Source organism: Nuphar pumila, chromosome 2 (assembly GCF_984573655.1).
Source record: "Nuphar pumila chromosome 2, dmNupPumi1.hap1.1, whole genome shotgun sequence".
Taxonomy (NCBI): Eukaryota; Viridiplantae; Streptophyta; class Magnoliopsida; order Nymphaeales; family Nymphaeaceae; genus Nuphar; species Nuphar pumila.
Window position 1 is genome coordinate 148,407,398 of NC_143250.1, and position 26,867 is coordinate 148,434,264.

A 26,867-nucleotide genomic window follows, 5' to 3' on the forward strand; every position below is an offset into this window, starting at 1 on the left:
CCCCACCCCATCCCCAATCCTTTAAGGGATGACTATAAACTAAGGGTAAAAGGGGCCCCGCCTCGCCCCCATTTGAACTGGGGATGGACATGAAATGAGGATGGAGGCGGGGGTGGAGGTTAAGATCCATCTCCGTGCGGGAATGGAGGTTCGGATTTTGAAACGGGGCAAGGGTGGAGACCTTGTCCCCGCCCCGCCCCGGTCCACTGCCATGTGACACCTTCTTCCGCATGGCATGCTCTTCCACACACACATAGTTCCCGTGCACTTGCACAGGCACCGAGCTCTTGAATGCGGCGGCAATGGCTTAAGGACACATCATCTTCATACCAGGTGCAGTTTCTTTTATAAATTAAGAAAAAAAAAATGAAAACAAAAAAAGTGAATCTGGACAAGCAATATTAGCACACAGCCCATACTTCATGATTGATATGCATCTAATTAACCCACGTATGATCAATTACACTGGGTATGGATTTGGGTTGGAGTATGGCTTTGAAAACAAAGACAAAGCCGATATCCAATATCCTGAAGGGTTCTACATCTAACATGTTTATCCTACCACTGTGCTCCGGATCGACGACGATCGATGAGCAACTAAGCGATCAAGTGCCTCGTCTCTCTAGGAACTTGGTGAGAAGCACAGGGTATATGAATTACCATGGTGCGCCACGCCATTGAACGGAAGCAGATCAGGTCATGCTGAACATGAGCGTTTTTGCTCATGCCGGTGGCCATCCGATTTGCATTTTAAAAAGCTCAAAAGTCAACAAAACCACGTGGCATTCATCCAAAATACAAGCAGACGGCCACGATGTCGGCATGAGAAAAACGCTCATGTTCAGCATGACCTGATCTGCTTCCCCCATTGAACTACCTTTTCAGTCGCATCGGGATCGTTTCCCGGCTTAAAATTTGACCACGGAAACCCAGAAACTCTCTCTCTCTCTCTCTCTCTCTCTCTCTCTCTTACGCCCATGGCTTCGTTTCTACGTTAGCACACTGCAGACCGCCCCAACCGCCGGCGACGTCAACGGCGTCAACTTTTTGACGCTCGAGATCTATAAAACGCCAAGAGGCCATCATGCACAGGGTTGTTGAGAGAGAGAGAGGTAGGTGTTTGAAGGGTAGCGATCGAGAATTGTTTCGTTTAATTTGCTCGTCGGGAAATGACGTCGACGGCAGGAGTGCCCCCCGGATTCCGGTTCCACCCGACGGATGAGGAACTCTTGCATTACTATCTGAAGAAGAAGGTGTCGTTCCAAAAGTTCGAATTGGAGGTGATAAGAGAGGTGGACTTGAATAAGATGGAGCCTTGGGATTTGCAAGGTAAATACACCTTCACCTCGCCTTCTCTCTTCACATACTCGTTATGCTAAACTCTCTCTCTCTCTCTCCTGTTATGTGTAACAAGTCTTGGAGAGCAGTTTTGATCATGTCGTATATAACCCAGAGTCGGTTATATTCAATCACCACCGCTCATCTCGCTCGGGATATGCAAGAGTGTGGCCCCCACACACCTTCATCAAGTAAGATGTGAGACGGTGGTGGAGTATGTATTTATATATAACGTCATATACAATATGTCGGTAACTGCTCTCAGCAAAGATCCTTGTTTTTTTCTGAATCAAAGCCTTGTTTTTGTTTCTGAAAATAAGTTCAGTGACATCTATGGATTTGTTTTCAGGAATAGTCATTCAAGATGATGCATGCAGCATAGGACGAGAATTTCGTCTAAAGCTGACTATAATTAATAACTTCATAGAGAAATATTACAAAAAAAAAAATACATTTTAGAGTAAAATATATTTCACACGCACATATACGCGCCTAAAGGCTAGAGCGTGTACACTTCACCACATCGTGCACACAAATGCTTATGATATCGAATTGCTTTACGATATTTGACTTTTCTATGAAAACAACAATGCATGCCTGCGTCTATGCATGAATGAGCATAACGTTTGAATATAAGTTTCGTTTTTTTTTGAGAAGACAGAGAAGTTTCCAATAATATATTCACTATATTGAGAAGTTTCTACTTGTATCTCTTTAATATCTCCATTATATTTTCTCGTTTTACTTAAACTTTTAGTTATAGTCATCACTAGAGAAAAAGCTCAAAACCTACACTAGAGAAGGAAAACTTTTCTCTGATGAAAATAAGGAAAATGTCAATGTTGGTTGAGGAAGAATGACAATTTCCAAAAGCGGGGTTCTTCAATTCACCATGGAGGCTACTTTTGAATTGGTTATTCCCGTATGAACCAAAAAAGGAATTAGGATAAGATTATATTGAATACACATAACAAGACGATATTTTTAGACAATATTTAACTGCATAACCCTCATTTTAATTATTTATTGTTTTGTTTATGAAATGTAGATAGGTGCAGAATTGGGTCGACTCCACAGAACGAGTGGTATTTCTTTAGTCACAAGGACAAAAAATATCCAACAGGTTCGAGGACAAACAGGGCGACTAGCGCAGGGTTTTGGAAGGCGACGGGGAGGGATAAATGCATAAGGAACAGCTACAAGAAGATCGGGATGAGGAAGACGCTGGTGTTCTACAAAGGTCGTGCCCCCCACGGCCAGAAGACTGACTGGATCATGCATGAGTATCGACTGGAGGAGAACGACGACATGCAAGGCAATGTATGTATTATATGCCATCTCTCTCTTTCTTCCTCTCTGGTAAGGAAAATGGGGTTAACATGTTTGTGATCCAATAACCACCCATTATACCAAATTAAAAGAAATCACATTTGAGGTCCATAAGTAGAGCTGGTAAACGAGCCGAACGAACAGGAACAGGGCATGTTCAGGCTTAGCACATTTATCAATGAACCGAGCTCATGACTCAGCTTGTGTTCATGTTTGAGCTAAGCTCTTCCTTGAACAATGCGATCTGCACACGAGCTGGCTCATATAAACAATTTTCATGTTATTTATACATGAATTATATATTTCTCTATATATTACACTTAAAAATATATATTTTATATATTAAACTTATTAATTCATATTTTATGTGTGTCTATTTACCAGACTGCAAAGCTCTCTCTCTCTCTCCTCCTCCTCCCAACCCGGAAATACGAGTCAAATCATGTACAGACCATGATGTTCCTGAACCTTGGCTCTGCCGAGCGGCTCTTGTACTATAATTTGCTTAGTAAAGTGCAAACCAGGTCAGTGGTTTGGATGTGGTGTGTACTGGTCTGATCAAGGGCGGATTCTATCATAGGCTATTTGATAAAATTCTGTCATATGCCTCTAAGAACATGACATCAAGCTGTCATCTAAATCTGGTTAGGCCAAGCAGGTTATATGTCCCCCCCTCCCCGAAGACGGCCGTTAGCTACATCTCCTGTTTGGGGGTCCCAATGAGCGTCACATATGTAAGCACGTGCAACTCGTATTCCCATGTTTGTCATCATCATGCAAAGACTTAAATACCCTTTACCGCCATTCTCGTCATGGAACGAACAAAAATGCCCTCCATCTAGAAAAGTGAAACGCCAGTTTGAGAAAGGACAAAATTGTTCTCCATCTAGAAAAGTGAAACAACTGTTCAAGAAAAGCACAAAATGGTTGATCTTAAGGATTTAAAAAGTCCAAACATTCTATTTTCGCCCTAAGCAGCAAAGTCTACATGAGCACCGTTTGCCATCGTCTGCTGCCGCCGGAGAATCCTTTGCTTTCTTTTGCTGCCGCCGGAGCATCCTTTTCCTTCTTCTGCTGTTGCGAGAGCATCCTTTGTCGTCGTTTGTGCAGTGGCAGCATCGTTGCCACCATCGACTGCGTCTGCCTTCTGGGTATTTCTCCTCCACTATCGGATTACCAAAATCCTTTTCCTTATTCTGCTACCGCCAGATCATCCTTTGTCGTCTTCTTCGCAGAGGCAACATCATTGCCACCATCGGCTATGCCTACCTTCTTGGTGTTTCTCCTTGACTTTCAAATTACCAAAACTCCTATCATTTCAGTGAGTTTCGTGTAAGGTTTCATTATGCAAACGAATCGATTTATAAATCTGAATGCTAAATCTTACAACTGGGTGGCCGTCTCCATACTAAATAACACCTATTACCATACAAAAACAAATCGATTTGTACCTATTCACCTTGTGGGCATCAAAAAACTGTTAGCATGATTGGTTCTTACGAATGCCAAACATTTCAACGATATGTACTTATGAAGGTTGCGATTTATACAATGATTTGTAAGTTTGAATCTGCAATGATTTATACATTTAAAGTAATAGCGATGTCTATTTATGAAGTTACCTCGATTTGTACTTAAGTTTGCTGAATCTTACAACGATGTTTACTTATGAAGCCAAATATTGCGATGATTTGTAATGTTGGTGATTGTTTAACGAATGAGATAATTTGTATTATTATATACTTGGGGAGGTGGTTGTAACGTATAATGATGCAGTTAAATTTATGTGTTGTATAAGTTAGCAATATTTACAACTCATCAGACAAGAAATAACCCTTCATTATATGGGATGAATATTGGAGAAGTTATCCACCAATCCTATCTATACGAGCATTATGAAAGGTACCAAAATATAATGAAGATTGAGAATGATAAAGATAGGGACAAAGCGTTGAAATTATATTATGCAGAGGATTATCCATCAGATATTGAGGCTGAAGATCAAAGGAAGAATGAGGAAGAACTAAAGATGAAGAAGAAGGATGATGAAGAGAAGGAAAAGCAAAGGAAGAAGGAAGAGAATAAAAAGAAAAGGCAAATGAAGAAGGCGGAGGAGAGGGAAAGGCAAAGGAAGAAGGCGGAGAATGAAAATCAAAGGAAGAAAAGGCAAATGATGGAGGAGGAGGAGAGGGAAAGGCAAAAAAAGAATGAGGAGGAGGAGGAGGAGAGAGAAAGGCAATTGAAGAATAAGGATGAGGAGGAAGAGAAGAAAAGGCAAAAGATGATCCAGGAGTATTTAGCATAACGAAAAAGGATAAGGCAAATGAAGAAGAAGGCAGAGAAGAGGAAATGGCAAAAAAAGAATAAGGAGGAAGAGGAGGAGAGAGAAAGGCAATTAAAGAAGAAGGAGGAGGAAGAGAAAGAAAGACAAATGATGAAGATGAAATTGGAAAGGCAAAGGAAGAAGTATCAGGATGAGGAAGAGAATGAAAGGCAAAGGAAGAAGAAGGAGGACGAGGGAGAGAAGGAAAGGCAAAAGAAAGAGAAGAAGGATGAGGAAGAGAAGGAAAGAGAAAGGAAGAAGCAGAAGGAGGAAGAGAAGAAAAGGGAAAGGAAGAAGCAAGAGGACGAGGAAGAAAAGGAAAGAGAAAGGAAGAAGCAGGAAGAGGAAGAGAAGGAAAGAGAAGGAAAAAGTAGGAGGAAGAGAAGGAAAGGAAGAAAGAAATTGAAAAGCAGAGGATGGAGGCAATGGAGCGAAGGACGGTAGTAGTAGAAAAGCAGTGGGATGCGGCAGAGCAACAAGAAAGTCAGAGGTTGAAGGGATGGGTTGAAGAGGAGAAAAGTGTGACCAAGGTATGTAAATCGATCCTATCTGTCATAATTTACTGTGTTAGCAATTACTATGTATAGCGATTTTTGTGATAGCGATTACTGTGATGAGTATTACCTTGTATAGCGATTACTGTGATATCGATTACTATATATAGCGATTACTATATATAGTGATTATTGTGTTAGCGATTACTGTGATAGTGTGTGTGAAACAATTATTATTTATAGCGATTACTGTCTACAGCTAAGTGTATAAGTACAAATGCGACTAATTTACAATTAATACGAATAATATGCTATTTTGTGTTACAGGGAGGTCAGAAGAGAAGTAGAGCATCAAGTGAAAAACTTGGAGGGCGGTGTTTGTGGCGTGTAGTTCTGTTGTAGTATGGTCAGCTGAGTGCATATCAGAAGAATCAATTACAAAATATGCACTTCGGTGGCCTTCTGAACCAACATTATTTTGAAACGTGCTGAAACACCATGACCCACCTGGTAAATAAGTGGAATCATCAGACAAGCACATTTCAGTTTGATTTTTTTGAGATCACCATGACCCTAGAAGATGTGGTGCAGATTACTGGCCTTAAGTGCCATGGCAGTGCTGTCATATTACGGGATTCAAACTATAACGCAAGGGAAAAGTGCACGACCCTTCTAGGAATGTCGATGGACGACTGGAGTCAATGTATTTTTGGTTAAAGCAATTCTATATCGATAAAAGTTTCTTCTTTTCGTAATAAATGGAAAGGTCGGTCTGCTACATGTGCATCTAAAAGAGCTGACCAAGAGTTGCGCGACTTCCTTCTTTATTTTTTTTGTCTTACTTTATTTTATGATTGTTCTGGTTCGAGAATAAGTTACTTGTGGTTGCAGTACCTGGAAGACTTAAGCAAAGTCGACAATCATGCATGGGGTGCTGCTATGCTCGCACACTTGCACAATCAACTTTATCATGCAAGTAAGGGTATGAAAACTGTCAGTGGGTTTTGGCTATTTGTTCAGATATTTGTTTATTATATATTTAGTACTTGTAGACTAAGCTCGTTGAAGGTTGTAGTGTTACTAATATATTAATTTTATAGGCGTGGACGTGAGAGCATACTATCGCATTGCGTCCTCAGTGTGGCTCTGCGATTTATGGTTTTCCAAAGATCGGTCGGTGAGCTAGAATAAATGTCAAGGAGGATAATGCTAAGTTCATTTTAGATGAGCTGTAACTAAATCAGGTAAATGGTCTAAAATAATTTATAATCGGTTCAACATTTATCATTTAGTAGTATAAATCGTTGAAATGTTTAGCATTCTTAAGTAATTATTGTTGCAGGATTTTGTCTTCATTAGTATAAATCGTTATCGCTTTAGCATTTATCTGTTAATACTGTTAATAATAATCGTTTTCATTCTTAGTAACAGTCGTTGTAATATATTTAGCACTCGTTATTAAAAAGAATTTTAATATTTAACATTCATTAACATGAATAATTGTCTATACTTAAACCATAATCTCCAATATACAGGTTGTGTGGAGACCGTATGAAGATGGGGAGGACAAGGACCAAGAGCTTGTTGCCGAGGGTGCGAGACTGTCTGATTGCAATATTTGGTTGTTTAGCAATTACGAAGCTAAGTTACAGCATGGTAGTCGAGTTCTCCTACAACCTGGCTTGGGACAGTCTATCCCAAAGAAGCCTGTGGAAGTGAGAAGGAAGATGCATAATGGTGGGGCCAAGAACGTGAATTGGCACGAACACTATAGGGAATAATTAGATAGCTGAAACACAGAAGGTATCCGTGCCATAGCGTATGATTATAAAGAACGACAATATGATCTCTTCTATTTCCAAAAATATTGGGAACCCATGTGGTGAAATATGGAGATTGAGAATATTGGGAACCCATGCCTCCCTCCTGTCCCCCATCATGTCGCATCCCAGCATCTAAAACTCGTTCATCGTCTCCCTTCGGCTATAACAACAATTTCCTCAGTAACAATACACGATGAAAAGCGAACACAACTCATAAAAGAGAACATTGTCTCTGGCACAAGGTTCAAGATATTAGAGAGAGAAAATAAGGACTTACAGAAGGAGGTGAGCAATTTGGGGAGACAAATGCAGTCACTCGCAGAGATGATGACCAATGTTTATAATAAGATCGAGAGAACCAAGAGGCCACCGAGGATAGACAGTCCACCAAGAAAAAGAAACAATTTGTATGTCATAGTCCATATGAGTCATCAAGTGCCACTGAATAAACGATAGCAATTCTTTTTATCCCGATAATTATTTATTATAATTCTATAATTATTTTTTGTAACATGATATTCTTTAATTATTTAATTTTTTTTTGAATACTTCTAACACACATGTTTCGTTGAACAGATCGTTGTAATATTCGACCTTCATAAATATAAGTGATCACATTTGTTTTTTATAAGAGATCACGATTTCATTGCAATCAGTTTTATATAAGAGATCACGATTTGTTTTTCATAGAAGGTGTTCTATCACGATCTGTACAACTTATATGAATATTCTATTATGATTTTCCTTCATTAGCTTTGTCCTAGGGAATGATACGTTCTATCGCGATTTGTTATCGCTTTAGCATTTATCTTTCAGTACTGTAAATCATTGTAATTGTTTTCATTCTTAAGTAATGATTGTTGCAAGATTTTGTATTCCTCAGTACAAATCGTTATCGCTTACTCATTTAACTTTCAGTACAGTAAATTGTAGTAATCGTTTGCATTCTTAAGTAATGATATTTGCAGGATTTTGTATTCCTTAGTACATATCGTTATGCCTTAAGCATTTAACATTCAGTACTGTAAATCATTGTAATCTTTTGCATTCATATGTAATGATCATTGCAAGATTTTGTATTCCTTAGTGCAAGTCATTATCGTTTTAGTATTTAACTTTCTTTAGTGTAAGTCGTTGTAATCGTTTTTTTCATTCTTAAGTAATGATCTTTATCGAATTTTGTATTCTTTAGTACATATCATTATGACTTTAGCATTTAACTTTCAAACTGTAAATCGTTGTAATCGTTTGCATTCATAACTCATGATCATTGAAGGATTTTGTATTCCTTAGTACAAATCGTTATTATAAATAATTTGAACGATACATTATGACATTCATTTACATGAGTATTTAGTTACAATACATCATGACCAATGGTTTGGCTTGAATACAATACATGACCATCATCATCATCAAAGAAAACAGACATCATCATCAGCATCAACCCACATCCAAGTAGTGATGTGCTTCAAAACATACATCATCAACATCAACATCAACATCAATATCAACATCAACATCAACATCAACATCAACATCAACATCAACATCAACATCAACATCAGTAGTTTCAGTTTACTCAGTGGCCTTCGCTAGTCGTTGTGAACGAACGAAAGCAAATGTATCTACCAATGGAGGTCCTTATTTGTTTGCAAGTTTTTTTTCATGATGTATATTGGCAACAGATAAAGGTATGAATTCCAACAGACAGAGAAGATGCAGCTCGCACGACTATCATATTTGTCATGAAGTATATCGAAGATTAGGCAAATATTTTTTCAATTGAAAAGTATGGTTTGTGAACGATTGAGAGTCCGACAGTAGGAATAGATCAAATAAATTGTCATCATCACCCACCTGTCAATCATGCAAAATATCTGTGCTTGCTCCGGTATGGTGGCAAAGATTGAGGATAATTATGGTCGTTATATATTGCATAGGCTTTGATATACTTCATGACAAATATGACATAATCATATGTGTCATGAATATATCGATATATCCATAGAAGATAACCACTATAATCATCATCAAAGATTATACAGATCTTTCAGCATGGCATGAAACAATTATGGAATCAACATCAAACACCATCCATCAAGCAAAGGTAGAAAGAACACAAAAGAACAAAGAAGAAAGAAAAATACAAGGAAGAAGAAAGAAAAGAAGAAGAAGAAGAAGAAGAAGAAGAAGAAGAAGAAGAAGAAGAAGTTGCTCTGCCGCATAAAAGAAATAAAAAAAAAGGTTAAATAGATTGGTGATTTAGACCTGGACAATGGGTCGGGTCGGGTCACTCTCTCACCTAAACTCATCACACAAATCGAAACATTGTTCATACTACAAATCTAGGTAACTTAATAAATACAAATATAGGTTACTTAATAAATACAAACCGACTTACAACCACAATACTTTAATTTTCAAAATTTAACAATATTTGTCCAATTGCGATTTGTTGTTACAAGCTTTTTCAATGTGAACAATATATCCTATCGCAATTTACATAATAACTGATTCATAAATGATGAAAAAGAAAATAATAAACCAATTGACACGATGTTTAGACTGATACGTCATATCACGTTGACTAGTTTTAAAAAAAGGCAGTTGAAACAATGTTTTTTTATTTAATTAAAGCACAATGCAATTAATTTGCGCGCGGTTTTTGAAAATGGGTGGTAGGTGAAAGGACGTTTCCTTTATATATATATATATATATATATATATATATATATGACACGTCGAACAAGTTTGGCAGACTGTCCATTAGCTTTCCTTTAGAATAACATGTTCATGAAACAAATATATAACATGCTTCATCGCAAAGAGGGTATCAATATCGACGTAGTAGATGACGATGGCACCAAAGAAGACGATGACAGCTAGACGACCAATGATGGCAATGAAGGAGATGACTACAGCTACACGACCACTGATGGCGAATCATGCATATAGTTTCTAAACCTCGTGACTAGTTTTGGCAACATTTGCCTCTTTTATGGCATATATTCGATTTGTGTTGTATACTGTGGAAAGCAATTTCAATGTCGAATACTGAATATTATGCTCATGTCAGTGGGACATCCACCAAAAAGGTGGGCAACAACGCTATAAAGGCCTCCAAGAGAACATCAATCGGATGCAAAATGAATTTGCCAAACACTACACTATCAATAATTTTGTATGTATGAAACCACTATTAGTTATATATTTACGTATGCCATGAGTATGTATGTTAACAAAATCATATTTATTGCAAACATACTATATTCTATTTCATCAATTATATTCAAAGCAACGCAACAAACAATACTAGATACATCGTCACTTCTTATTTCATGCTATATCTGTACTCTTTTTGGTTTATTTTCTTTTATGATTTACTCTTGTTGTTTCGTGGTCTAATCTTACTATTATCACTCTTTCGTTCAACAGACTTACGTCTGCTGAAAGCCATACACTATTGGATTTCAAGATGCACTACTATGTTGGGGTAACAATGATCACTGTAGAGACTTTTGGACAAGTGAAAAGGTAGGTGAACAAACCTCTTGTCCAAGGTTTAGGCCTAACATTCCTAACACGATTTGTCTATCAATTTTTAATATATTGTATCCATTCACAGATATTGATTCCTATGCTCTGGCAAACTGCTGAGCATTGGGTCTTATACGTGATAGATTTACGAGAAAATCAACTATGGTGCTACAACTAATTGGACTTTCACACTGGTGTACAACGTGATGTTATGCATTTGGTAAGTTTCTATCCATAGGTGTATCATATCTTTTACGGTGGCCCAGATTTTACTATATTCTGCATTAACCACATGAGAGATTCCTAAATGACATTTTGGGTATCGACATTGGCGAGTGGATCTTGCTCTATGTTGATCATGCTCCTTGACAAAGTAATGGGGTCGATTATGGCGCATTCATAATGAAGTATATTGAAGCAATATACAATGGACGAGAACCTGGTTTCGACGCTGTATGCTATTTTTATCCTATGTTATTGGAGACTCAATTTATATATTGGTTTCACATTATATTTTTGTTGCAAGATGATATACTGGAATTCTGCAATGAACTATGCCAATAATTGACTGAGTTTCTAAATGCGAAAGAGAAAAATAATCAACCAGGAAGAGTACTTACAAGGAAATGAACGACGCGATCCCCTCAGGATTAATATGATGTACATAGATTTCTAACATGTGTTGTAGACTGTGTATACCAAATTTTGTATGCAAATTTTGTAAGACTGTATACAAATTATGTAAATCTCTCTTGGTTGAAATAAAATTTCAATTTTACTAAACACGCTTGTAAATCCTTGTAATGCTTACCCTACATAAATTAAATCACAAAATGGATTAGCGATGTGTGCGGTGAACAAATGCTTGTAATGTTCGTCCGTCGTAAATGAAAATCCTACAAGCGAGAAGAGATGTGTGTTGTTCATAAATCATTGTAATGCTCACCCTCTGTGAATGAAAATCGCAAAATAGATTTGCGATGTATGTTGTAAACAAAGGCGTGTAATGTTCGCCCTTCGTAAATGAAAATAGTTATAAGCGATAAGAGATGTGTGTTGTTCAGAAATCATTGTAATGCTCACCCTCTGTGAATGAAAATTGCAAAATAGATTTGCGATGTATGCGGTCAACAAGGGCATGTAATGTTTGCCCTTCATAAATAAAAATGCTATAAGCGATAAGAGTTGTTTGATGTTCAAAATACGTTGTAATGCTCACCCTCCGTGAATGAAAATTGCAAAATAGATTTGCGATGTATGCGGTCAACAAAGGCTTGTAATGTTTGCCTAGCGTAAAAGAAAATCCTATAAGCGATAAGTGATGTGTGATGTTCAAAAATCGTTATAATGCTCACCCTCCGTGAATGAAAATCGCAAAATAGATTTGCGATGTATGTGGTCAACAAAGACTTCTAATGTTCGCCTGGCATAAATAAAAATAGTCCACAACGATAAAAGATGTTTGCTGTTTAAATTTAGGGTAATGCTCACCCTCCATGAATGAAAATCACAAAATAGATTTGTGATGTATGCGGTCAACAAAGGGTTGTAATGTTCACCCTTCGTAAATGAAAATCCTATAAGCGATAAGAGATGTGTACTCATGCAAAAACTTTCATAAGCGGTTTAGGGTTTAGTGTTTAGGTTTTAGGAATGAGGGTTTGGATAGTAGGGTTTATGTTTTGGGTTGTAAACACCCCAAATTTTCCTCATCCATTCTCAAACAATCCTCCTCGTGCAGTGCCAACCCTGTTAGGTCAGTGTAGGAGTCAAACCCCGAGTCAGTTTCAGAAAATCACCATTTTACCCATTTTCATTAGGAAAATTACCATTTTACCCCTAGGTCATCCCGAACCCTAGTCAGTCGGAGTCAACAAAGTTCACTGGTCAGTTCAGAACATTTAAGAATATCAGTCATTCCAAGCTCATCTGAGCTCACAGTGAGAAGACCATTTCTATTTCTGACAATTCCTGCCAAAATGGGATCATTTCTTCAGAAATGAGCTCATTTCTTGCTCAAATCCAAGCCAATTGTCTCCAAGTCAGTCATTTATAGTCAGTCATACTCCCCAGAGTCTAACTTGAGCTCACCAGGAGTTCAAGCGCTCCAGTTTCAGTTCAAAACCATTTCCAAGTGTTCAGGAGTCCATTTTAGTCCATTTCAGCTCTTTCAGCTGAAATTGAGCTGAGTTCAGCCAATTGAGCTAGTGTTCGAGCTTCGATTTTAGTTCACGTCAGTATTATTGACCTTTTTCTTAGCTCGAAGTCAGTTCAAGTTCGTAATTCACTTCACTCCAGCGACCATTCTGTACCATTTCTCTAAAAATGGCAGCTTTTCTTGAAAATTCAGTCGGAAAGGTCAGTTGAGTCAGTGCCTTGTCAACTCATTGGAGTTCTGAAACTCTAAAACCCAGCTCAATCTGGCTCATTTCAGTTCAATCCAGCTCGAACCCCAATTTTCAGTGTCACTCTGACCCAATAGAGTCTCGAAAACCATTTCTTGAGCTATTTTGCAAATTTTATCAATTTTAATGCTTTTTAAACTGGTACAAGTGTCAATCGGGGTCTGACATCCAAAATTCTTTATTAAGGGTCTGCATTTCGCATGTCATTTCATGTCATTTCTCATCATTTCATATCATTTCTCAGCATTTCATAACATTTCATCACATTTCATTTCATTTTTGAAGTCCAGAACTCCAGTTTTATAAATTTTAATCTAGATCGAGTTTTAAAAGCTTTCATAAATTAACTTCAGAACCTCGGGTTTCCAAAATTAACATTTTTACCACCGGGAGTCTAAATTTGGAAGTATTTTCTCGAGAAAAACAATATGGATTTCTCCCAAAATAAAATTTTCAAATTCTATACTGATTTGCTTCGCAACGAGCTATTAAACTTCAAAATCGGAGCTCATTTCAAAAACTGCCAAAAATAGCTTATTTCGTTTTGAAAATATTTTCTCAAGAAAAACAATCTGGATTTCTTTCAAAATTTTATTTTTAAATTCTACACTGGATTTGCTTCGCAACGAGCAATTAAACTTCAAAATCGGAGCTCATTTCAAAAACTGCCAAAAATAGCTCGTTTCGTTTTGAAAATATTTTCTCAAGAAAAACAATCTGGATTTCTTTCAAAATTACATTTTTAAATCCACACTAGATTTGCTTCGCAACGGGGTATTGAACTTCAAAATCCGAGCTCGTTTTAAAAACTGCCAAAAATAGCTCGTTTTGCGTGGAAATTTTCTGAAAAGACTATTTTACCCCTCTAATCGTCAAAATAAATTTCAAAAGTAGAATTTGGACCCGCTCTGAGATGGCCCATTCATTTACAATTCTCTTTTATATAAAAAAAAATTGTGTTTCTTTTCAATTTTCTTTTTATTTGTTGGTGTTTATTTATTTATTTTTATTTATTATTTTATTTTGTGAGGTGGGACCCGCAAGGGGGTCACCCAAACCTCCAGCCCATTTCCTTTCTTTCTTCCTCCATTTTCTTTTTTTATATTTTTTTTTATTTTCTTTTCTTTTCTTCTTTATTTCTTTTCTTTCTTTTTTTTTTCCTTTTTCTTTCTTTTTCTTTCTTTCTTTCTTTCCTCCTTTCTTTCCTCTCCCTCCATTCACGTATAGTCTTTCCAGCCCGTCCTTCTTCTCCTTTCCCTCCTTTCCTTTCCTTTTCCTTCTTCCCCTCTTCTTTCCTTTTCTTTCCCTTCCTTCTTTCCCCTTTCTTCCCTACTTCCTTTCCATCTTTTTCAAAGCAAAAGCTGCAGCCATAGCCATTCACGTATGGCTCATTAGATAACAATGGAAACTTAGATTTTGATGAAAATCAAAACCTAAGTTCAATACAAAAAGAAAAAAAAGAAAGAGAACGGCTGCCCACCTCTTCACGCCTCCCTCTCTCTCTCTCTCTCTCCCTTGAGCTCTTCCCTTTGCTTCTACAGCCCACAACAGCTCTCCCCTTTGCTGCTACAGCCCTACCACTGCCACCCTTACAGGCTTGCAGCCACCGCCTTGAAGCAGCAACCGACTCCTTCAACGCCACCATCACTACAAGAAAAATGTTAATTAGCGACGGAAATTTGCGACGGATTTTTTCCGTCGCAAATTAGCGACAGATTAGCTAGAGAAAACTTTCTTAATGAATCCGTCGCTAAGTAGCGACGGATTAGCGATGAAAGTTGTTTCATCGCTAATCCGTCGCTAATTAGCGACGAATTAACGACAACAAGTATTTCGTCGCTAATTCTCAATACAAGAAAAACATTTTAGCGAGGGATTTAGCGAGGGAAAATTTCCGTCGCTAATCCGTCGCTAATTTTCGATTTAAACCAAGCGCGAAATTTTCCCTCTCTCCCTGTTTGAAATTTAAATCGACCGCGCTCGATTTAAATCGACCGCGCTCGATTTAAACCGAGCGACGTCGGAGAGCTTATTGGAGAGCATGTACATGAGAGTGGAGGACGGTGACGCCGGAGGACAGTCGGCGAACGCTGGAGGACGTCGGCGCCGGTTGACGGAGGACGACAATGCCGATTCACGGAGGACGGCGACGCCGGAGGACGGTCGGCAATCGCTGGATGATGTCGGCGCCGGTTCACGGAGGACAACAACGTCGATTCACGGAGGACGGTCGGCGATCGCTGGAGGACGTTGGCGCCGGTTCATGGAGGACGATGACGCCGGTCCACAGAGGATGACGGCGACGCCGGTTCACGGAAGATGACGGTGCCAGTTCATGGAGGACGGCGACGCCGGAGAGCACCGGTTCATGGAGGACGGCGACGCCGGTTCGCGATGAGGCAGAGCGATCGTTATGTGCATGCAATGCCTGTCGGGTGCGGTATAAGTCCGGCTTAGTGCTGCCGGAATACCGCCCGACAAGGATCAATTTTTTTTTATTTTTTTTTTAAAATTTAGCGACAGATTAGCGACGGATAATGTCCGTCGCTAATCTGTCGCAAATTAGCGACGGAATTAACGACAGATAATTTTTTTCGCTAATTAGCGAGCAAAAAAACGCGATGGCCTCTATCCATCGCTAATCCGTCGCTAAGCCGTCGCTAAACAGTTTAGCGACGGCTTAGTGACGGATTAGCGATGGATAGAGGCCGTCGCTAATCCACGGTTTTCTTGTAGTGCATTGCCAGCCACCAAAGAGAAGCTTCAGCCGACAATCATCTTCAACTTCTTCCAGCCAGCCTCCACTTTGAGACAGTCTTCCACCAGCAGCACTTGGGACCTGTCTTCAAGCTTCCAGCCCTCCTCAGCCTACACTCTTAGGCTAACTTCAAAAATTCACTGCATTTCTCAAAGTTTCAAAAGGATTTCCCAATTCCTCAATGAAATTCCCTTTTCAAATTCATATTCATTCATTCATATTATTCAAATTGCATTGTTTTCAAATTCATTTTCCAATTTCAATTTAAAAAAAGTTCAGTTTTCTCAAGAATTTCCAAGTCTTTCTCAGGATCTGATTTTCTCAAAATCCTAAGTTTTTCAAATGACATTCCAAAGCATTTCCCAAGTTCAAATCAAGATTTTCCTATGCTTTAAAATTATAAAATTTCAAAATCCCAAGTTTTCAGAAATCCATCTTCTCAGAATTCCCGTTTTCCTGAGAATTCATTTTCCTTTTCAGAAATACTTTTCCAATGAATTTCCTGATTTTCCCAGCATTTCTCAAATCCATTTTCTCATAAAATCAATTCCAAGTTTCCAATCTCAAAACCAATTTTCTCAGATTTTTAAGCTTTCCTGAAAAATCACTTTCCAATGCAAATTTCTGATTTCCAATGAAATTTAATGATTTTCCCAGAAACTCCAATTTCAAGCACTTTTCCAATCCTTTTCCAAATGCATTTCAATTTTCCAAAGCAAACATCATATTTTCTCAAACTTGCATTTTTCAAAATTCCATAGCACAAGCCTGATTCTTTGTGCATTCTAGGGAAAATAGAGCATAATTTAGATATTTGAGTCAAGTTAAAGCACATAATTGGTCCTTGGTTCAATTACCCCTGGTAAAGGCACCAGGAACGATTGAATCTCGTACCGACAGGCGGATCCCATTCCACGGAATTTTCCCGCAAATTTTCAAAACGGAGGCGAGTAATTTTCAAAACCATTTTCAAAACTTTGGTCGAGTTTGACTCGCGCAAATTCGTTTCTCTCTCGCAAGGGAGGGAAAAAATTTTGCGATGATAGCATGGGTCTAGGGTTTAGGTAGCAAGGTTTAGTGTTTAGGGTTTATGTAGCAAAGTTTAGGGTTTAGTGTTTAGGCTTTAGGTAATAGGGTTTATGGTTTATGGTTTTGGGTTTAGGTAGTAGGGTTAAGGTTTATGGTTTAGGATTTAGGGTTTTGGGTTTTGGGTTTAGGGTTTAGTGTTTAGGTTTTAGGAATTAGGGTCTGGATAGTAGGGTTTAGGTTTTGGGTCTAGGGTTTAGGTAATAGGGTTTATGGTTTATAGTTTTGGGTTTAGGTAGTAGAGTTAAGGTTTAGGATTTAGGATTTAGGATTTAGCATTTTGGGTTTAGGGTTTAGTGTTTAGGTTTTAGGTTTTAGGTTTTAGGAATTAGGGTTTGGATAGTAAGGTTTAGGTTTTGGGTCTAGGGTTTAGGTAGTAGGGTTTATGGTTTTAGGTTTAGGTAGTAGGGTTTATGGTTTAGCGTATAGGTAGTATGGTTTAGGATTTAGGTTTTTGGGTTTAGGGTTTAGATAGTATGCATTTATGGTTTCGGTAGTAGGGTTCAGTGTTTAGGGTTTAGATAGTAGGGTTTAGGATTTAGGGTATTGGGTTTAATGTCTAGGCTTTTGGGATTAAGGTTTAGGATTATGGTTCAACATTTAGTGTTTAGGGTATAGGGTTTTAGGTTTTAAGAAGTGACCGCGACAACGATATATCAATCATTGTCTTTGCGAACGATAGTGATATATAATATCATGATTTGATGAGCTTTATGTTTTAGGTTTTTGGGTTTTGCGTTTAGGTATTGGGGTTTAGTGTTTAGGGTGATGGGCTTTGTCTATGTGAACGATATATCTTGTCATAGTTGCAAATCGATATCGCTGCAACGATTTATCCTATCACAATTTGTTTTGACGAGCTTTGTCCAAGTTAAGGATTTTCCTGTCACGATTTACACAATGACATATAAAAGACCAAAAAGAGTTTGAATGTCAAATCCAAACGAGATGTGTTATCGTGATTTGACTGCTATGTCCTATCATGTTGATTAGTTTTGTAAAAGGTAGATGAAATGACATTTTTTAATTTAATTAATGTGGAATGCAATTTATTGGCTCGCGCTTTTTGAAAACTGACTTTATTTTTTAAAAACTGGCGGTGAGTGAAACGAAGTTTCCTTTATGTATGAATGACACGTCGCATAAGTTCTAGATGGTGTGGGTTTGCTTTGCTTTGTGAACAAGGAACCAACAAACTGACGATTCCTTCATAATCAACGTGTTCATGAATCACACATATAACCTGCATCGTCGCAATTGTGGTATCGATATCGACTTCAAACAAATTTTATGTACTCTACAACACAATTATTATAAAAAAATTTGTAAGACTATGTATACAAATTATGTAAATATCTCTAGGTTAAGATTTTTTGGTGGAGGAAATTAGATTTAGGGTTTAAGGTCAAGATCTTTGTCTATGTGAATGATATAGCCTATCACAATTTACAATTTCATTCCGATTTAAATCACAATTGCAAATCGATTTCGTTGCTAAGATTTGTCTGATCGCGATTTGTGTTGACGAGCATTGTCTAGTTAACATTTTTCCTATAGCGATTTACATAATCACAAATAAAAGATGCAAAAGATGATGAAAAACAAATCCAAACGAGACTTGCTATCGTGATTTGACTGATTCGTCCTATCACTTTGATTAGTTTTGTATAAGGAAGATGAAATGATATTTTTTAACTTTATTACTGCGTAATGCAATTTATTGGCTCTCGTTTATGGTAGCTAGCGTTATTTGTTTGAATACTGGCAGTCTGTGAAATGTCGTTTCCTTCATATATGAATGACATGTCACACAAGTAATGGATGGTGTGATTATCCACTGCTTCGTGAATGAGGAACAAACAAACCAACAATTCCTTTATAAATCTCATGTTCGTGAATCGAACATATAACTAGCTTCATCGTGAATAGGTTATCGATATCGATGAAGGGGACAAGGAAGGAGACGACGACAACTACACAACCAATGATGGCGATTCAAGCATATATTGTCTAAACATCATATCTGTTTTCTTGACAATTCGTCTCTTTTATGTCATTTATGCAATTTATGTTGTGTACTGTATAATGGAATTTCATTATCGATTATTGAATATTCTGCTAATGTCTGTGGAACATCCACCAAAAAAGTTGGGCAAAAACTCAACAAATCACTCGAAGACAACATCAATTAGCTGCAAAATGAATTCGCAGAAGGAAACACTATCAGTAATTTTGTTCGTTTGAAACCACTATCAGTTATCTATTTATGTATGCTATGGGTATGCATGATAACAAGTTCATATTTATTGCGAATAGACTATATTCGATTTTGTCAAGTATATTAAAAGCAACGCAACAAGCAAAACCAGAAGCATCACCAACCCTTATTTCATGGTATATCGGTTATCTTTTATGTTTATTTTGGTTTTTGATTTACTCTTGCTGCTTCGTGTTTTAACATTGCTATTATCACTGTTTCGGTCAACAGAATACTATACGTCGATTGCCATACTCCATTAGATTTCAAGATGGACTACCATACTGGGTTAACGATGATCATTGTAGAGACTTTTGGTCAAGTGTAAAAGTAAGTGAACAAATCTCTTGTGCAAGGTTACGACATAACAACCCTAACACCATTTGTATGATCAATTTACAGATATTGATTCCTACACTCTGGCAATCTGAAAAGCATTGGGTCTTATATGTGATGGATTTACATGAAAAACAACTATGGTGTTATAATGCGTTGGACTTACATAGTGGTTTACAACTTGGCATTTTGCATTTCGTAAGATTCCATCTATAAGGGTATCATATCATGTACAGTGGTCAAGAATTTACTTTCTTCTGCATTAATCACATGTCAGTTTCGTCAAAGACAGTTTGGGAGTCAACGTTAGCGAGTGGATCTTTCACTTTGCACATCATGCTCCTTTATAAAATAATGACGTTGATTGTGGTGTATTTATAATGAAGTATATTAAAGTGATATATAATGGCCGAGAACCTTATTTCGACGTTGTATGCTCTTTATTACCCACTGTTATTTGGGTCTCAATGTATGTATTGGTGCCACATTATATTTTTGTTACAGATTGATATGCTTGGATTTCACACAGAACTATGTGGAAAATTGATGGCGTTTCTAATTGCGGAAGAGAAAATAACTCAGTCGACAAGAATACCGAAAAGGCAACGAACAACGGGACCCCCCACGCAGGAGTAATTTGATGTGCATCGACTTCCAGCAGATTTTATAGACTGCACAACCAACTTTTGTATAAACAATTCTTGTAGACTATGTATACAAATTATGTAAATACCACTAGGTTCAAATAAATAAAATTTCAATTTCACTAAATATGCCAATGAATTAGACTGTTATATAGTAAAAGCAAATCGTTGTTATGTTTGCCCTTCGTAATTGAAAATCGTTCAAGCGATTCACGTTGTGTAAAATAAAAATGAGTTGTTTTCTTGAACGTGACTTTATATAAGTGTATAAACATTATTTGCAAAAATATTAATAAATGGTGAAATTGATTTGCACAAGCAATCACAGTGCACCTCTATCACGATTTGTGCTCATGAACAGAGTGATTGTCATCTAGTTGTGACTGACATAGACGTCAAATCATAAATCGTTATACCATCACGATTTACAAAATGACTTCTATCTTTTAGACAATGAGCTTTGTCTAAGTGAACAATACGTACCATCGTGATTTACACAATGATCTATGAAGGCTACATGGTGTAGCGATTTGCTATTACGGGCAATGTCTATACCATCAATTTTTCCTAATCGCTTTTATGGGCGATTGAGAAAGATGGTTTAAGGATTTCAGGTTTTGCTTCAATGATAAAAAATGAGTTAGATTCTTGAATACAAACGATTTTGTTTGGAAATAAAAATAAAGACATATCGTTGTCATCGTAACTTCGTAACTACAAATCCATATGATTTACATGAATTATATGATTTACAACCACATTCATATATAAAAAATATTGGTAGTTGGTTACAATGTCTATGAGCAGATGAGAATACATCCTCTTCAAGTAAAGGAGCTCAGTAGTAATGACATTCCACTGTACCTTATTGCTCAGTAAACAAGCTCTGCTATTTTGTTAAACTCTTAACAAATCCGACAATAAGGAAATTGGGTCATGCAAAGAGGCATGACAACTAACTTGATGGTAATACTTAAAAATAGTCCACACGCGATTCCTATGTTCCATAGCTCGCTTTCGAATTGATCTGAGCCTGTCATGAAACAGAAAATATATGACACTGCATTAAGTTTCACAAGAAATGCAAACATCCTCCCAACATTGATTACATACCAAAAGACTTGTAAAACTGAAGCTATCATTTCGGGAAATCTGGTCAGAATGATCGAAGGTTACAACATTGGAAATTACATCCGTAGGGTATTGCTGTATGTTGAAAATTACACAAGTTGAATATTGATAAGCTTCGCGTAATGCAATTTACATAGGAAGCAATATAATGTCTTACATATCTGTTCATGCAAAGGGCTTTGTTGCTTTTGATTAGAGGTTGGTTGTTTCTTAGACTTTTTCTTGCCAACCAATTTTAGTGCATCATTTGCCTTCCAACAACTACGATCAGAGGCATGTTTTCTTTTGATACCCTTTGCTTGGTGAATCTTTTCATCATAATCAATAACGTTCACTATTGACTTGTTGAAGACGATGTTTACGCTCCGGCACAACTTCTCAGGAGTGTCAAGGGAAACATGATTTTCACCTATGTTGTTCGATCCTATTATCTTGGACTGATATTCATGAGCTGCAACGGACCGATGGTAAATTAATTGCACATCTTCAAGTAACTCTCTTGACGTTTTTCTCATACATACATAGGCTTCTTCACTTTGCGATGCCAAATCTGCAACATGCATAAATGACCTATACAGTTGTTGATAACGGGAGGTTATGTGGCACTTCTCATCAACACCAGATTGACTGACATTATTCATATCCAGCAGTTCAATCTTTGCTTGTCTCCTTCATCTTCGTATTAAATATGACTCAGGTATTTCTTGTATCTTCTCTTGATTAAGTGCCTTTAATGCATGATGACGTAAAATACCTTTGAATTCATACATTTTGCACATACATTGAACTTTTTCGTTGTTAACATTGTACGTGACATGTGCTTCTTGCCTTTTCTAATGCTCTTCGCCCTCCCATAAAATATGGTATTTGTGCATATTTTCGGTTTGCACGTATCCTTCTATGTTGCAATTCATGACCTGTATAACCTCCTTCTTAATCCATTCAAATACAGTTATTGTATACAGATCTACAAGTCGCATCAATATTTTTATGCCCAAAGTTACAGGGCGTGTATTAAAGTATTTCACATCTTGTTTAAGCTCATTCTGTCTAAGAACATCTACAAATAATTCATATTGCTCCATGAAGCGAAACATTGTGAAACATGAATACAAGGTTTTCTTCAGCATGGCATGCATAGATTCAGATCTTTGTGTGCTTATCATATCTGTACAAAAGTATTGTCTTCCATATGCCAATGCCCACTTCTTTTTTTCTGCATATAAGTTTTGTAACCACAGACAGTCTTTAAGGTCGTATATCTGAATCATTTCCTCCCAATCTAACATAAAGGTGACCTCATCTACGCTCTCAATTACACACCTTGTAAACTTTTTGTCAAACCCTATCTTCTGATTAAATATGTGTCTTATGTTCTATGGTGCATTTTGAAAGATATGTCATAAACATAGGCGATGATGTGCATCTGGTCACACATGAAACACTGCAACCACAATTGCCTGATCACCATCTGTAAGTACAACTTCAGGTTGCTTTTCATTCATTGCCTGTGTAAATACTCTGAACAACCACTCAAAGCATTCCTTGGTCTAGTCATACAAAAAAGCATCGCCTAATATACAACTCTCTAAGTGATGGTTCACTCCGACAAACTGCATAAATGACAATTGTTCAGTAATAATCTTCACTGTTGTATAAAAAAACAAGCACATCATTGAAGCATTCATAATCTACTCTTGACTTTGAATCTGCCCAAAACATATTCACAACATATCCATCTTTATTCAGTTGCATTGCACTAAAGAAATAAGAGCCAATGCTTGATTTCTTCTGTAAGTAATCAACCAAAGAATATATTTCTCCATTCTTCATGTTATCTGTCCTCTTCCTTCTTAAGTGGTTTCTTAGATCCATAGGTGTGAATGACACATTCTCGCGACCAACATCTATGTGTGCAAACAAATTGTATGTCTTCTTTGGTGCAATGCCGGTGCTATAAGCTATTTCAGCCATTGCAGCATGCACTATAATTACTTTATGATTTAACCTTAACATAGGAGTCATAAATGAAACAGATAAATCATGATTATGATCACTGATTAAAGTATGAACTATATATTTCTCATTTGAAAGTCTTCTTAACACCATTCTCGTTGGACATCCACATCTTGATTCTGGCATGCTCCTTGTTGTATTTTCAATTGATTTCTTACAACCTTCCTTAGAACAAACATGTCTTTCTCACCACGACACCTTGTACATTTTTTGACCAAGAAAATCTTCTAACACTGAAGCCAAATTTTAAGGCATAATCATTATAACATTTATATGCATCATCCTTAGTATTAAACTGCATTCCTTCTACAGGAACATAGTCAGGTGTACTATCTTGTACATTTCCAGTGCTTGCACCTTTATCAAGTGTACTGTCAGGATCATCTACCTCATTATCGAATTGCATTTATTCTGTTGGAACATTCAAGTCAAGAGTGAATCCAATGTCTGCACCTTTGTTATCATGTGCACCATTAGTGCATGTGGTCACTTCTTCAGGTGCGTCATTAATACATATGTTCACTTCTTTATATCTTTCATTCAAATGACTGAGATAGATCATCTTCATTACAACCAGATGATAAGCTCACCATTGCTATAAGCAAGATATCAATTTGCGTTAGCAAGCGCATACGTTTACTATGATTTATTCAAGATGCATATACCAATAGATACCGATAAGGTTAAGCAAGTCAAAGAAACGATTTCATGAATTGTAGTATAAAAGCAACTGCAGTTTGTAAAGAAACGATATGTCATACATGTGTGTTGACGATAGCGCTTTCATTATATCTATAATGCTGTGAAGCGAGTTTAATAAAAATCGCTAAATGAGCAGCGATTTGAATACGAAAATTGCCACCGCAAGCACGTAAAAATGTATTTCTGCGCACACATTTTAAAAGTCTTTCTACAAATATCTTACAAATATATACTACAAAACACATAATATCTTACAAATCGATATGGTAATTCAACATAATACCTTACAAATCGACACTATAAAACACATAATATCTTACAAATCGCTAAATATATCACAAAATATATTACAAATCGATACTAAAATTCAGTATAATAGCAAACAAATCGATATTAAAAAATAAAACAATATCTCACAAATCGGAGTATGTTACTAAAAGTGTGATTTGAGATACAATGCATATACTGATTGAATAGAGGATACCGGATGGAGTAGAGGCCTTTCCTCGCATTTGTAAACAAACATTCTTGTCAACAGGTCTCAGCGTCTTACAAATATCGATAAGTTTCCAACCATTGAAAGGACAAAATCCACCTGCAATAACAAAACAACGCTTTAATGGCACTCAAGACGACATACGTTCTTCAACGATAGCATGATGACATGGAAAGGTACTCACGATGTCTTAATGACACTGGTTGGAATGTTTGTGCGTCATTGCTTTCTTCTATAATGTCTAACGACAAAGAAAAAGAAGAGAAGACTGTAAAAAGAGATGGCCAACAAATTCGTCTATAACGCCCACCAATGATTGAACCAATCGATCAAGAACACAAGAATGTTTTGTAACACAAGGCAGGGTCGAGAAGACGACATTGTGTTGTAAAACAGGCTAAAAAAACAAGGTGGGAACATCAACTCGAGACGACGACAAAGTTTGCGTTGTCAAAGGGAGCTCCTGTTATAGCAGTTGGCGCAAAAGTTTACTGCTTAGGGCGAAAACGAAACGTTTGGACTTTGAAGAGTTAACATCATACTTTCAGGATGAAGGACTTTTTTGTCCTTTTTCGAACCGTTGTTTCCCTTCTTTTGAATGAAGGATATTTTTGTAATTTTCTTGAATCGTCATTTCATGGCGAGCATAGCAGGAAAGGGTACTTAAGTCTTTGCAACCACACCAGATTTCGATGTTAAATGATGCCGACACACACGGGGATACGAGCTCTAAGAGCTCTTATACGTGGCACCCATTGGGACCCCCGAACACGAGATGTAGCTAACGGCCATCGTCGGGGGAGAACACACACCACTCTCTCCTGGTTAGGTGTACAGCTGCCATTAACCCAAAGGGCAAGTGCCATATTCTACTGGTATATGAAAGAATTCCATCATATGGCATGTTGAAAAACCCGAGTGGTGTGGGTGCATTCTATTCTGGCTTGGTTAGCAATTTAAGGTTTTTTTTTTCTTGAGGAACGGTGAAACCACCTTCTGGATCAGAGAACTAGTAGCGCTGGCTAAGCCTACTGTACTTAAGGTCGATTTTCCAGTGGTGTAAACCTGTGATGCACCCCTTTCTCTTAGGGAGTCGCCTTGCTTAGGCAAGAGCAAGAGGCAAAATACCCTTGCACTATCTTATATGCAAGAGGTTGACGTCCATGAGAATGGAATCGTTACTACCCGCCTAGCAGCCAAAACCCCTCCCAATTGGGGCTAATTTAAGGGTACTTGATCGAATTGAGGAATCTGCACTATGAAAAAAAGTAAAGCACTTGTGCACACTGCATAGCGATCAGCGTGTATGTATTTAGTAATATTCAGTCCTCCATTGCATTTGCAGGAAGAAGGATGGGTCGTCTGCCGCGTGTTTAAGAAGAACTTCAAAGTGGGAAACGAGGGGAGCACGAGCATGTGCATGGACCAAGAGGGAAATGTCGATTTTGGAGGCGATCATGAGATGCATGCAGGGGCTCACAAGGAACTGCGCTACAGGCACTACAACGTTGATCAGCACCAACCCTTTGATCATGGTATTGGTAGCTTGCAGTTCGTTGGCGTCAATCCCCGACACGATCAGATGCTGAACATGCCACCCCCCGCACAAGCTGCCCAGCTGCACGGCCAGAAGCTCCTTGGCTACGACTTCTGCAGTGCCTCCGCTCCGTCCATCCTGGCTAAGCAGTTCTCGTCTAACCAGAGGCCGCATGTTGGTTACCAGCAGTGTGAAGGAGGGATGGAGGTGGCCGCGAGCGGGGGAGGAGGCGGAGGTGCTCAACTGGTCGATATGAGAGATGAGAATTTGAATGAATGGGCTGTGCTTGATAAGTTTGTTGGGGGCCAGATCAACCAAGAGGATGCTTCTAGGGTGAGGTTCGGAGATGCCAACTCTTCCACGCACCACATCAATCCTCTGTCCCTACGGAATGAGATGGATTTATGGACTTACGGAAAGTAGTACTGAATAACGATGATGCGTTGGTTACTCTTATTGGACTTAATTAATTGGAGAGTTTAGGAATAAAGGCCCTTTTCTCTCTATGAACTATATATGTTTGAAAATATTTGTTACACTGTGTGCACCTACCCTTGTCTACAATGTCCTTCGGGATCTCATGCGCATTGCAACCGCAGCATGCCCATGCATACGCGTGTTGTGTGTTTCCCTAGCTGATTTCTTGGAATAC

The 26,867-nt window shown here is 37.8% G+C and overlaps 1 protein-coding gene across 1 annotated transcript; it reads left to right on the forward strand.

The window, feature by feature from the left end:
- The first annotated feature begins 1,169 nt into the window (after positions 1–1,169).
- Positions 1,170–26,638, forward strand: LOC149847602 (protein BEARSKIN2-like). The gene is made up of 4 exons (XM_089994266.1): positions 1,170–1,329; positions 2,387–2,658; positions 25,706–25,711; positions 26,024–26,638. The coding sequence occupies exons 1-4, from the start codon at positions 1,170–1,172 to the stop codon at positions 26,636–26,638; spliced, it is 1,053 nt and encodes a 350-aa protein (XP_089850392.1).
- The last annotated feature ends 229 nt before the right edge of the window (positions 26,639–26,867 follow it).

Bases quoted from the DNA above. Each gene is read 5' to 3' on its own strand.
- LOC149847602 (XM_089994266.1), top strand. From the start codon at position 1,170: ATGACGTCGACGGCAGGAGTGCCCCCCGGATTCCGGTTCCACCCGACG. The intron at 1,330-2,386 runs GTAAATACACCT...TATGAAATGTAG, and splicing joins GGAGCCTTGGGATTTGCAAG to ATAGGTGCAGAATTGGGTCG.